Consider the following 13,818-nt stretch of genomic DNA (forward strand, 5'->3'; position numbering starts at 1 on the left):
ACTTTTAAAAGTCTTTAATCCTCTTGGAGTTCAGTCAGGTGCTCCACAAACTCTGAACTTCGTTGTATTGATCCAAAGTAAGACATGAACCGAAATACTAAAGTCAACTCTAATATTGTACAACTCAATGGATCATAAAGGATATTTTGACATTTCGTAGGCCAAACCCAGAGAGAAATATTGCCATAATACCTCAAATGGGTGGTTTCTCCCTTAAAGTGGACCTATCATGCTATATCTGAAAAATATATTGTAGGGCCATACCTATACAAAGCTTTTTTTTCAAAATACCAAACAGATCACCCATTGTAGCCATGCCTCATGCTGCTCAAACCCCTCTTTTGCAGCCCTGTTAGAGAAACGCGGATCTTGGGTCCTTAGCTTGAAACAAAAGAAAGAAGGGGAGGCGGAGCTAATGCCTGATCAGAATTCTACCGGAGATAAATTCTGCTGTGATAAAACGCCATCCTGTTTAAACAACGTCAAGGATTATTTCTGAAACAGTATGGAGCTCAAATGCTTTTTCTCTTGCAGGTTTATCACAAGGCGAGTTCTTTTTTTATTTCCTGCTTTTTAAAAACACATGTGCTCTTCAATACAGGTTAGCTCTGAGTGTTAGCGATGCTTGCTAATGTAAACAAAGACGTCCAAATCACGTCAGGCATTGTTTCTGTGGGTCCGCCGACGTCACCACGGATGGACACGTCAGTGCGGATGGAAATCTGTATCCGCTCTTGTACACCCGTTTTTAAAAGATTTGGGTACGGAGGAAAAGAGAGGGTTTTATTTTCTGACGCTGCGTGAGTTCCCCGACGCACCGGGGACACGTATGCATGTATAAAAAGACATCACAAAGTGCATTTTGCATGATAGGTCCCCTTTAAATAAATGTGATTCTTACATTCCATACAAAATGTGTTGCTAAAGAGGAAGACCACTCACCCTCATCATCCTCATCCTCTTCCTCCTCCTCCTCCTCTTCATCACTGCTGAAGGTGATCGCAGGTTTCTTGGACTTGCGAGATTTCCGAGGCGTCACAAAGCTGTCGTCGCATTGGCTGGAAACCGAGGGCTTCGCTTGACCTAAAACAAAACGGGAAGCAAAATCAAATTGTCACATAAAGATCTGTATACATGCACATCGTACATGGAAAATGGACTGCGTTTATAGAAACCTTTTCCAGTCATAGCGACGCCTCAAAGTGCTTTTACGTTTACAAATCAGCATTCACACACAGGCTGTATCACAAAGAGCCAAATGCATTCACATACTGACACACCATCGGGAGCATTTTGGTGTTAAGTATCTTGCCCAAGGACACATTGACATGTCGAGGCAAGGGTTGGGGATCCATCCACCGACCTTCTGATTGGTAGCCCCTGAAAGTGAAACCCCATGAGCACTGACCTCTCTTTGACCTCTGCCGGCCCCTGGCGGCTGCAGCTTTTCGATTGACCGTCTTGTCAGAGGGTCCTCCTTCCCTCTGGTTCTCCTCGTCCATCTCGGGACTCTCCACGTTCTCCAGCCCCCGCGTGTGAACTGCAGTCAGACGCTTCTCAAACTCGTCCACCTGGGCCTGGAGGAAACAAACGTATCAGTAAACAAGGACATGACATCAAACTGAGCTGGAAATGTCGAGAAGTTGCAAGAGAAGACGTTCAAAAATATATTCAAGGCTCTGAATATATTTTGCACATCTCTTTTGCAACTTCTTTCCATTGAACATGGCTCACAAAATGCTGTTCACATGGTGTGCATTCATTGAACCCATAATGTGTGTGACGCACCTTGAACAGGGCTTTGGCTCCGCGCCGTAGCTTGGCGATGATGGAGAGCAGCGGCTGGTAGACGCCGGGCTCCGTCAGCTTGTCGCTGTAACACTCCCAGCACTCCTGCAGCCTCTTGAAGCCGCGCTCACACATGGAGAGCAGAGACAGAGACACGGCCAGGTCGCACCACTGCCGCTCCGTCCTGAGGGGGGGGGGGAGGGGGGGGCACAAGAGAGACGTGGAAAATTAAAGGTCACCTATTATGCAAAATCCACTTTTTCATGTCTTTTATACATAAAGCTGTCCCAGCAGCTTCTACTGAAGCCAGTCCCCAACTCCGGGGACTTCGGGCGGCAGTATACACCGTGAAGTTGTTTGCGGCCTGCCAGTAAACCCAAAGCAGAAAACCGAAGTGACGTCAGCGGCTCATTTGCGTAATCTTCCCTCAGGGAACTTATTCCGGTGTGAACACGATCTGTACTAAGTTCCCTGGGGGCACTAAGTGCTGGCACTAAGTACGGCAAAGTACTTGGTGTGAAAGCGGCTAATGATGTCATAACGATGTTTTGGCTTGTGTAACCATTAGTCAATCACCAACCAAGGTAACCCCCCCCCCCCCCCCCCCTTATCACCTGAATCTTCTCCTAGAGCACCATTGAGTTCTTTTTAACCAAATATCTCTGAGGGGCGTGGGGAGGGGCTCCTTATTTTCATCTAAAGTAACAGACAGAGAATCAGCACTTTTGAAACAGGGCTGAAACAGAGGGGATTATGGGATGCTGCAATGATCTGTTTGGTGTTTGGAGCCAATCAGAGACAGGTTCAGTATATATCTGAGACCTGTAATATATTGATGAAAAACAGTATAATAGGGGACCTTTAACCTGATTACTAACTGCATGTGAAATGCATCGAAATTCCAGATCCTCAACATAAAAACCGCATTACTCATAAATATGGCTTCGGCTCTGGCATTTGTTCCAAATCTCATTTCCCAGGACCCTCGTATCTAAATTCACTTTGCCATTGTGTAATGTAAAATGTCCTTAGAGAGAAGTATGGATGGAGCGTGAGTCAGAGGCAGACTGAAGCCCGGCCAATTGCTCCATCTACGTTCCTCAAATACACGGGAAGACGGTTTCCATGACAAAGTGAGAGAAGAGGATGTCAAGGTGCACAAGAAGTACGTCTATTTGTAGATCATATCTGAACAAGTGTTTTCTTATAAATAAAAAAAAATCTGTTAAAATAGAGTAAGATACTAGGACAGGGTATATGCAGGAATCCTGAAGTCAAATGTAAAACCTTTTAAGACCTTTTTTAAGACCCTTTCCATACATTTTAAGACCTCATCGCCACTTTGAGTTTTAACCGGTTACCTTGGCGACACACTTGACCTCACATTTACTATATACAGTATTGATTGTCGTTCCTCCTTATCTTCCAACCATTTGGACGCAGACTTGCATTTCCCCATAACGATGTTGTTTAACAACCGGCGTAAACGGACCTTCGCGCGCTATCAAGCAGTGAGCGTGCGATGTCCTGTTCAGATGACGTCAAATCCAACGGGATGCCATAAATAAACTACACAGAATCACACTACACACCTACGCCATGATTACATTCAGGCAGACTGTAGAATACAACCTCTTTGGACAATTTATATACTTATTGAAAACTAGCTACAAAATGTAATACCTTGGAAAATGCCGTTTAATACTTTTTAAAGTTAATTTTCGCTAAATTGATTCATCAACTTTTAATACTTTTTAAGACCCCGCGGACACCCTGTAGGATAAAAGCGACAAGCCAGTGCCAGATATAATAAAGAAATCCAAAGTGTTTGACTACATGACGGCAGTGGCCAACTGTTCTTATTGAGGGGCTTCAATCTTTTTGAGAGATGAACCAGATATTTAATAGGGAGTTAGTCTCTGATACGTGGCGCAACAAAAATGTAATGCTGTGATACGAGAGGCCTGGGTGGTTCATCACGGAGCAGATTAGAAATTAATTTTTGCCCTGAACCATCTAGTGTTTTATAAACCAACAGTTTCAAAGATTGGACAGATAGTCAGTAAAGGTCTTGAAACTAGAATATTAGACTTTCAGACAGACCTGGAAAAGTAGCATTTTGAGCCGAAAGTATTTCTAAATCCTGCATCCTTTTTTGATTTAAAATTAGGTAAATATATAAAAAGTCAATATATTAGTTATGTCTGTTGTTGGAGGTAGTTCTCTGAAGGTGACTTTGAAACCGTCTTCAAGTAGGTGTAAATAAATCAAGGACTGAGTTCATTTGAGGTGGAAAAGACCTGATAAAGCGCTATGTAAGTACAGTCCATTACCATTTACCGCAGCAAAATTAAAGTTCTACAGATCAACATAAGGACTTTAACTGAAGGGCAAATTATACAAATAAATAAGACTACAGTTTGGTAACAGAATTGCTGCTTTTAAGGGTAGTGCTTGAACTGGAAACAAGGTCATTTTAGATTATTGTGCTAGAAGATATTTAATTAGGGAGATTCACTCTCTGCCGATCGACATCGGCCGATATTCACTCTGCCGATCGCGAGAGCCGATCACATGACACTTTTCTCTGTGCGCGGCAAAACAAGCTTGACAAAATGGCTTCACCAGTCTGGCAGTATTTTATGGTGTCCGAAAAAGAGTGTGTGAAGCAGAAATCCTGCAGCTCCACCCGCTGTGACGGACCGGTGAGCGGAGCAAAACACTCACTAAGAGTTAGACCTAACACACTTACCTATTTTATCTACCTCTGGAACAAGCTAAACCAGTTATACATATATTTATTCTTCACTGTCGGGTCACTCAGTCATTACTGGATCAGTGAGCTGCATGAGACGATACTGACGGGCTGTCAGGAGAGAGAGAGAGAGAGAGAGAGAACGCTTCGGCTCATTTCTCCCGTGTTATTATCCAAAGTTAATGTAAACTTGAATAATGTACTTCATTTTAATGTAATAATTATGTTGGTTGTTTGTGGAAGCGCCAGTGAATGAGCCCCATTAACTGAGTCCCATTAACTGAGTTTTAAACATCACTTTAAATGGAAGACCCCCTTAGGCCCCGCCCACTCGGATCGGCCGATACTGATTCCGGCGATCGGCCCCAAAATTGGCGATCGGAGCATCCCTATGTTTAATGATGTTACATTCAGTGTGCTAAAAGCAGTCGCAGCCAATTCATTTTGTAGGATAGAAAACTAACTAGGACACTTTAACGAATGTGTTCATACTGCTTATCAAAACAAGAATGGGAATATTACGTTTATTTGGAGGGGTTTTCTCTATGGGTCAGAAGGTCCAAGCCCAAAAGGAGAGGCGGCACTTTGACGGGAAAGAAGACGTGGGGGCTGACCGTCATTTCTGAATCACGCTTTAATGGTCAAGTCTTCCCAACACGCTGAAGACACCCACTAATTACCGTCACATCCCTTCCTGCATCGTGCTCAAATGAAATGCTGCAGGCAGACAGAGATGGGAGGAGAGGAGGAGGAGGAGAGGTTTACTCACTTGGCCGTCCTGAAGCGCTGACACAGTTTCTCTACCAGAGACTCGGTCTGCCTCTCCTTGGTGATGTAGGAGAAGAGCTGTCTGAAGACACAGAAAACAATACAGCGTTAAACAAACATCTCAAAATAGAAAAGCTGTCAAGTTTCCCCTGAAAACTTTTTAAACACGTCATGATTTCCCCTCGTCCTGCTGAGTGTGGACAACTCCTCAGTGGACGAAGGAGAAAATAAGCACATTACGAGCAATGATTTGATGGTTATCCTTAATATATTATTAATACTTGTGCACATTTTTATTTCTTATGTTAATATTGAGTATATATTATTTTTGATTCCATTTTCTTGTACATTTTCACGACAATATAAATATGTGTAGTCCATTTTGTTATTGGCACATTTTTACTTTAACCTCCTATATTTATTTATATACATCATTTTCCTGAATATATATTTCATCGTATTGGATTTCTCTCTTCTTCGTATGTTTATTTAAAACAATTATTTCAATTTTATTTACTTAATTACATTTTTACTTTAAATTGCTACGTTTATTTCAAAATGTTATTACAAATTTAATTTATACATTTTTGGGAAAAGTAATCAATTGTTACGTTTATATCCATTTTTGCTCCATTTAAAAATTTAGCATATTTGTATTTATATTCATGATAATATGAATATCTGTTAGGGCTACGAGATATATCGTGTTGTGACGATAATCGCGCAATGCGAATTTTTTTTTTTAGGACGTGCGATATTAAGTAGGCAAATGAACTCAAACACGTCATGTTACAATTATTTAGCTGCTTGCTACAAAAGGAAAACTTGCGCGGCTCTCATGTCAGGGGTACTTGAGTGACATGCAGGCTCTGCATGCACAGCAAACCACAATCACAACCATTCTTGATCAGATCACAGCAGGATAACCGAGCTAGCTCAGCTTGTTGCTCTGATAACTTAAGATCCAGGCGTCCGTGACTAAAATCCTTCATCCGGTTAAATATCGTTAAAAAAAAAAGACCAATTGTATAGCATTCAAGTTCAAGAAAGGATGGTCTGCGGACAAAAATAAAAACAGTCTTTTCTTCAATTCCTGTATTTTTTTCATATCGCAGGGGAAGAAAATATCGCAATGTCAGTTTTTTCCAATATTGTGCAGCCCTAATATCTGTATTCTAATTTACCTTCTTATTATTGCACATTTGTACTTAAACTTCTTATGTTTACAAAAAATTGTTTTATTGTATATTCTCATTGCACTTTAACTTTTTATGTATATATAAATGTTATATCTTTTAATTTTATTCTCAAATGGAGCAACTGTCACAACAAGTTTCTCCAATTCAAAAAATTCTAGTATTTGAGATAATACTGTGATTGTGATGAGTCGACCCTGAACGGCTGTAACTCACTTCATGATGGTGTTGAAGTCCTCGGAGCTCATGCCTCTCTCGGGGTCAGACAGGCGGCTAATGATGTCTGGCAGCAGGTTGTAGATGGCGTTGTCCTGAAGGGAAACACAACGAGTTAAAAACCCTCCCAATTACTCCATTCTGACTGTGTGTGTGTGTGTGTGTGTGTGTGTGTGTACCTTGGATGCCAGCTCATTGAAGAAGTTGAGGGCGAGGCTGCAGATGTGAGTGTCGGGGTCAATTAGCAGCACGGCCACCTCGCTGACTTGACCTTTGACCTTGAGCACATCCTTGAGCACCAGCTGGGTGAGGACTGTCACCGCTGTCTGCCGCACGGAGGGAACCTCGTCACTGAGCCTGAGGAGGAGAGGAGGAAGACATGACACGAGACATCTGATGTGAAGCTTTCTTAATCAGCTTCTCTTACTATGAGTGATAGCCTCCTAATTTAACAGTTTGTCCAAAACTATAAATACTAACGAGGTGAATTTCCCCCAGAACTTAACTTTGATTCTTAGAAGGGGTTTAAAACATACAAAGAAATAGTTGAAATGCAATGACTTTGTGGTCGCTTTAAGACCCTGACAACACAAGGAGAACATGCATATCAGTGCCAATCACATATTTAAAATAAATTGTAATTCAAAACTATGAGGTTGCATCAACAAAGTCATTATGATACATCCTCTGGGATAAAAGACAGTGGTACAGAGCAACACAGGTGGGGCATACAGGTATGCTGCAAAAGGCCTAACGGTTCTTCTGGAGGAAGATTAAGGTATACATAACATACCTGATGTGGAAACGTTACTCGTGGATGGGGCTAGAGCGACTAGAAAGACAGTCGAACGGTGCATTTCTCCGTCTGAATGTGGTGCACTTTTGCTAAATGTTTAGACAAATTGCTCGTGTTACCGCCCTTACATGCTAAACTTTTATTGCACTTTTGGCAATGAGCATTGTCCACATTGAGACGGGTAAAGTTTAACCACATGTTTTAGCGCTTAGTTCTCTCCGCCCTGTGTGTGTTGCATGCATGTAGATGTAGCAGCCGTGTGTGTGTTGCATGTAGCAGCTGCGTGTGTGTAAACTGCCCCGCCCCCTCGCACACAGACGGGAGAGAGATCTCTCGTCTGGATTGGAAAGATCGAAAATACATCAGACGCATTTTTTTGTCTTATTGCGTATTAGAAACGGAGTTGGCGACACTAAAACTGCAATATAATGTTTGTGTAGCAATAATACATATGACTTTTTTTTTTTTTTTTTTTTTTTTATAAATGTCTCCAGTACCGATAAAAAGACCGATAACGTTGGAGCTTAACGGTACCACGGTCTTTAATAATTCAGCCCCGAGGCTCCTTTAATACCGGGGCTCGGTACCCATCCCTAGTTCTACCACATCCGTTTTTTTGACAAGTTTACGATGACTAAAGGTCTGGACATTGTCTGAAATGTCTAGTACAGTATAATCTACAATCTAGTCCAAAAATTGTAACTTGTTGTCCTGGTTACTTTATCTTAAGTAAATGATTCTCGAGAAGTCGTGACTGTTCTCATTATGTCTCAAATAACTCACATTTAGACCCATCTTTTTTCTCTTACACACGGCATGTTAATCTATTAACAGCTAGTGTTATATGAAGTGCAATAAAGGATAAATTCACTTTATTTATAATTGCGCTTTTCAAATAGGACCCCTTAAAGGACGTTTTAGCATGCACCCATACACACATTCATGCAGAGGCAGTCATACAAGGGGCTAAATGTTGACTGCAGGGGATGGGATATAAACCACAGACCTTCTGATTGGCAGATAACCACTTTACCTCCTGAGCCACAGCCAGCTAACCTGCAGTCTCTTTATTGTCTTCATAAAGAAAATTAATCCAATATTGGAAAAGTTGACATTTTGTGGCAATTAAAAGGTAGGATAGGTAAGAATGGAGAAACCAGCTCGAGTGCGCTAGAATTTGAAAGTACGCAGCCGAAAAAAATCTGCCCCTTCCTTCAGACTTCCTTACAGAGCCCCTCCTCCAACACACACGGACGCGCACATGACCAATGAGGGCACGAGATAAGTTTGTGCACAGATGGAAGGCTGACAGGCAGGTAGGCCATCCAGTTATTTTAGCCGGGCCGGCTCAGATGATTGGTCGTGCTTTTTACAGTATTACGGCTTCCACAGATGATATTTATGTATTTATTGTCAAAGCATTTAATGTATTCATTGCTATCGGGATGTTAAGAGCATTCCATGGAATATAACAAAAAGTGTTTCTGAAGTGAATTACCTACCCCACCTTTAAGGTAAAGTCGGGGGATCAGCAAAGTCCGTAATGGCACCATGAATGTCTGCAAACAAACGCATTGTAGTAGGTGGACAAACTAAAAACTGTTGCAACCTGTGCAGTTGTAACTTCCCAGTCCTCGATGATTAAGCTTTCTATAAAGAATTGGTTTTTAAGCAGAAAGTTAGTGAAACCTATCAACTGTCAGAGCCTCGGCTGAATACAATGGAGTTGGACAGGCTGTAGCGGAGCAATCTGATCGCTCTCTGAGAACAATTTAGATTTACCCTCACCCCAAACCAGAGCACAAAAGAAACTCATTAACCATTTCTCCTTTATGCCAGAGAGCACGACTCCTGGCAGATGATCAGACACTCGTTCATAACACTTTCTAATGCCAACGCGCGAGTTGGCAACGGGTAATTAATTCTTAATGCGCTTATCAGGAGGCTCCAGGGCAGCAGCCTGCAGAAGAGTGGAGGTGTTGGTGTGTGTGGGAGACAATTAGGGAACATTATGACATGCTTATCAGGTAGAAAACACAAGGAGGGCGGAGCAGCATTATGAGGGAACAGAATGTTTTACACGAGCATCATCAACCGTTATAATTAAAACCACACTTCATCAAACACGGAAACTTCAGCTACAGGAAAACATGCAGAAACCATTAAGGGTTTTACAAATGAAAGCGTACCTACTAGAGTAAACCTTTGTAAGACCCTTCGCCTTCACCCCAAATTACTCCCTCCCGCTCAGCCAACCGCTCTGTATAATTACAACACACTAGTCATTGATTCAACTCACAATACGCAAAACACTAGTAATTAGGCTGTTCCTTGTCTAAAAGTGTCCCTCGTCTGAGGCGGTCACGGGATCCACCCCGGGTCACGCGTGTCGGGGGCGGGTTTCATCTACTGGCCATTTAGCACAGGTCAGTTTCCATGGCAACCGCTTAGGTCAGTATACAAAAGATGATCTCAAAGTGTGTTTGTTCGCTCCATTAAAAATCGTTTTGAGATTAGGAGAAAACTTAAACTGAACACTAGTTTTCTGTTATGACAAAGAGTAAAGTAGCAAAAAAAAAAAGTGCTGTAGTGTACTAATATACAATACAGGTACCAGTTGTGTTTAATATAGGTATTCTCAACAGTAGGGATGCTCTGATCGCCAATTTTGGGGCCGATCGCCGGAATCAGTATCGGCCAATACCGATTCGATCGAGTGGGCGGGGCCTATGGGGATCTTCCATTTAAAGTGATGTTTAAAACTCAGTTAATGGGGCTCATTCACTGGCGATTCCACAAACAACAACCAACATAATTATTACATTCAAATGAAGTCCATTATTCAAGTTTACATTAACTTTGGATAATAACACGGGAGAAATGAGCGGAAGTGCTCTCTTTTCCTCTCTCTCCCTCCCTCTCTCTCCTGACAGCCTGTCAGTATCGTCTCATGCAGCTCACTGATCCAGTAATGACTGAGTGACCCGACAGTGAAGAATATATATATGTATAACTAGTTTAGCTTGTTCCAGAGGTAGATAAAATAGCCAAGTGTGTAAGGTCTAACTCTTAGTGTGTGTTTCGCTCACCGGTCCGTCACAGCGGGTGGAGCTGCAGGATTTCTGCTTCACACGCGTTGCATACCGCTATTTTATTGTCATTTTCGGACACCTTAAAATACTGCCAGACTGGTGAAGCCATTTTGGCGAGCTTGTTTTGCCGCGCACAAAGAAAAGTGTCATGTATTTTACGTCATGCGATCGGCTCTCCCGAGAGAGCACCGATCGGAGCATCCCTACTCAACAGTCAAGAGATTATACCTAGACCGACACTTAAGACAAAACTAACCAAATCAAAATGGACGGAAAAAAATGTGTGCATTGACCAAATATCAAAATATCAGTCAGTTGTCTACAGAACTAAGAACTGTCCTACTACTGTTTTTCCAGTCAAGCTCCAGTAAGAAACATACAATCAATAGGGTGCTATACAATGAAATTATAACTTTATAGCTGTTAAATAGTAGTAAATTAATTGAAAGCAGCTTATGATGGGGGTGAACACAGACTGTGGGTAACTAGGAAACATTTTCAGAATTATTTGAGTGCATCTTGACATCAGAGTTTACTAACATAGATAATCTCAACGTAACTTTTAAAAAGTGGTGATGGAAAGAGGAAACGTTTGTTGAACAGAGTACTTTTGTTAATACAGAGAGTATAATATATAAATAAGTGCTGTTGGGTATCAGTTGTAATGCAAGTGGTACCCAACTCCACATGAGTCATCTGCTCGTGGAAACCAGACATCATACATCTGCTTTAACTGGATAGAAACACTTCCTTATGCACACGTTTGTGAAGGGGCTGAAGACAGACAGTGGGTAATAAGGAAATGTGATGAATTTGCAGAATTATTTAAGTGTATCTTGTCATCAGAGTTTACGAACATGGATCATCTCAAAGTTTGTTTCCCCCCCATTAAAGAAGTAGTGATGGAAAGAAGAAACTTTTCCCATCATGTGGCTCAGTGGAGCATTGTGACAGCAGCAACCCTTCAGTGGCTGAGAGGAAGATGGTGAACTGAGATGGTGTTCTGAGAGGAAACATATTTTACACCCACTCAACTGTACGTCAAGTATTGGCTGTCCAAGCTACAACGCTACTGGACTTGAGTTGTGAAATAACTGTATATTATAAAATATACTGCTGTCTCACGGAGAGATACCGCAGGTCTTTCCTTCCTGCAGCGGTCAGACTATGCAACCAGCACAGCCCTTAGTTTTTCCTGCTGCAACATAAACATTATATTGCAGTTTTAGTGTCGCCAACTCCGTTTCTAATACGCTAAAAGACAAAAAAATGCGTCTGATGTATTTTCGATCTCTCCAATCCAGACGAGAGATCCCTCTCCCCCGTCTGTGTGCGAGGGGGCGGGGCAGTTTACACGCACGCAGCTGCTACATGCAGCAGCGTGTAAGCATGTAAGGGCTGTGCAATTAATCGTATTTTAATCGCAATTACGATTTTGGCCTGACACAATTACGAAAACAACATAATCGAAAAAAACAATTATTTAGCTTTGCTAGGTTGTGACATATTTGATCTAATTAATTTTGGTCTAATTTATTTTTTATTTATCATATTTATATATGTTTAGTAGCTTGTGGAAGTGTGCTCCAAAATATTTGTTGATCTTGTTTATTGGTATTTATTATTTTTACATTATTTAAATGTAAATATTTCATTTATTTTTGTATTTGTTTTTCAGTTGAATTACACGTTCAGGGTAACCAACAGTTAAAAAGATACTGTTCAAATTATTATTTGTATTTGTTTTAAAGTTCAATAAATGGAAGTCAATGAATAATCGTATTTAATAATCGTGATATAAATTATTGACCAAAATAATCGTGATTATGATTTTTGCCATAATCGCACAGCCCTAAAGGGCGGGAACACGAGCAATTTGTCTGAACATTTAGCAAAAGTGCTCCACATTCAGACGGAGAAATGCACCGGGTTCGACTGTCTTTCTAGTGGCTCTGTAGCCCCGTCCACGAGTAACGTTTCCACGTCAGCTGTTATGTATGCTAGCAGCAACACACGGAGTTAACTCAATGATACAAACATGAGTTAATGATTAGAGGTAACCGAGTTATTTATTTTGTTAAAGTTTCAGCTATTCTGTTTACAGTTCTGTCATCACATTATTTAATACGATTTATTAAAACATTGTTGTTTCTTTTGATGTGAAATATTATTTAAATAAAAAGCTATGTTCATTTTGTTCACAATTTGTTTAGTTGATTCAAAAATACATATATTATTAAATTAAGTATTCATCTTTATTGTCTTCATTGTTAGTTTCCACATGCCTAAAACAACCTCAAGCTAAATCTAAAAGTTGATGGCTAAATAAGAGCGTTTGAGAAATTGTGCAAGGCATAATAGTCCGAATAGTCGATTCATCGTTTCATTAATCGATTATCAAATTAGTCGTTTGTTGCAGCACTAATCCCTATACTGTGTGTTTTTTTACTCTTACTGAAACATCTTACTTGTCATGTCTGAGCTATTGTGTTCTGCGTTGCATTTGAAAAATGTAATAAAATATATTTAAAAACAAAAATAATTGGCTATCCTTGTAATGTAGGGGGGGGGAAACAACAGGATATTGTGATTAAGTGCGTCTAAGTGGAAGATTATCTGATAAGTGAGGGGGCGGTGATGAACACGAGCTGCTACCGTGACAAACTCATTCACTCGGCTGATTTTAAGTGAACTTGTCATTTATTTATTACCTGGCGTAGAGGTTCTGTGTCCAGGGCTCCAGTATGTTGGGGAAGCGGACGATGAGGTCTCCCAGGGCGATGATGGTGTTGGCTCTGACCACCGGGAGGGTGGAGCGCTCCAGCACCGTGAACATCAGACGGATGTTCTCCTCACACACCGAAGGGCTGATTACAGAGACAGAAATCACAGCATTAAAAGTTATCCTGATCATTTACACTTTATGATGTTCAAGTACTAACAAGTAATAATGTATATTCTTTCTGCATCTTTGCAAACAGTACGAAAGAGAGATGCGTTTGATTTATAGAATAATAAGGATGCCATCATATTTTGCAGACTATAACCAAATATCTTAAAAGCTGATTTAAATAATCAGCCATTCCCTTTTATCCCAGCTATGCATACATGCTCAGCTGCCTGTTCATTAGTTATACTCTTAAAACAGGTGCATTCTAATACAATAGTCACACAAATAAATACTACTTATGTTTCTGTGAAGAGTAT

General features: G+C 40.9%; 1 protein-coding gene across 1 annotated transcript in view; it reads right to left on the reverse strand.

Annotated features, from left to right (window-relative positions):
* ncapd2 (non-SMC condensin I complex, subunit D2) overlaps nucleotides 1-13,818 on the reverse strand; it is a 41,389-nt gene that overhangs the window by 1,492 nt on the left and 26,079 nt on the right. Inside the window, exons 25-31 of the mRNA XM_034145702.1 lie at nucleotides 13,323-13,478; nucleotides 6,903-7,080; nucleotides 6,724-6,818; nucleotides 5,313-5,393; nucleotides 1,789-1,972; nucleotides 1,409-1,577; nucleotides 943-1,083 (exon numbers count right to left, since the gene is read on the reverse strand). Of these exons, the coding sequence (XP_034001593.1) occupies nucleotides 943-1,083; nucleotides 1,409-1,577; nucleotides 1,789-1,972; nucleotides 5,313-5,393; nucleotides 6,724-6,818; nucleotides 6,903-7,080; nucleotides 13,323-13,478 (1,004 nt within the window). The remainder of the gene's footprint in view (nucleotides 1-942; nucleotides 1,084-1,408; nucleotides 1,578-1,788; nucleotides 1,973-5,312; nucleotides 5,394-6,723; nucleotides 6,819-6,902; nucleotides 7,081-13,322; nucleotides 13,479-13,818) is intronic.

This window comes from Trematomus bernacchii, unplaced genomic scaffold (genome assembly GCF_902827165.1).
Source record: "Trematomus bernacchii unplaced genomic scaffold, fTreBer1.1, whole genome shotgun sequence".
Lineage (NCBI taxonomy): Eukaryota > Metazoa > Chordata > Actinopteri > Perciformes > Nototheniidae > Trematomus > Trematomus bernacchii.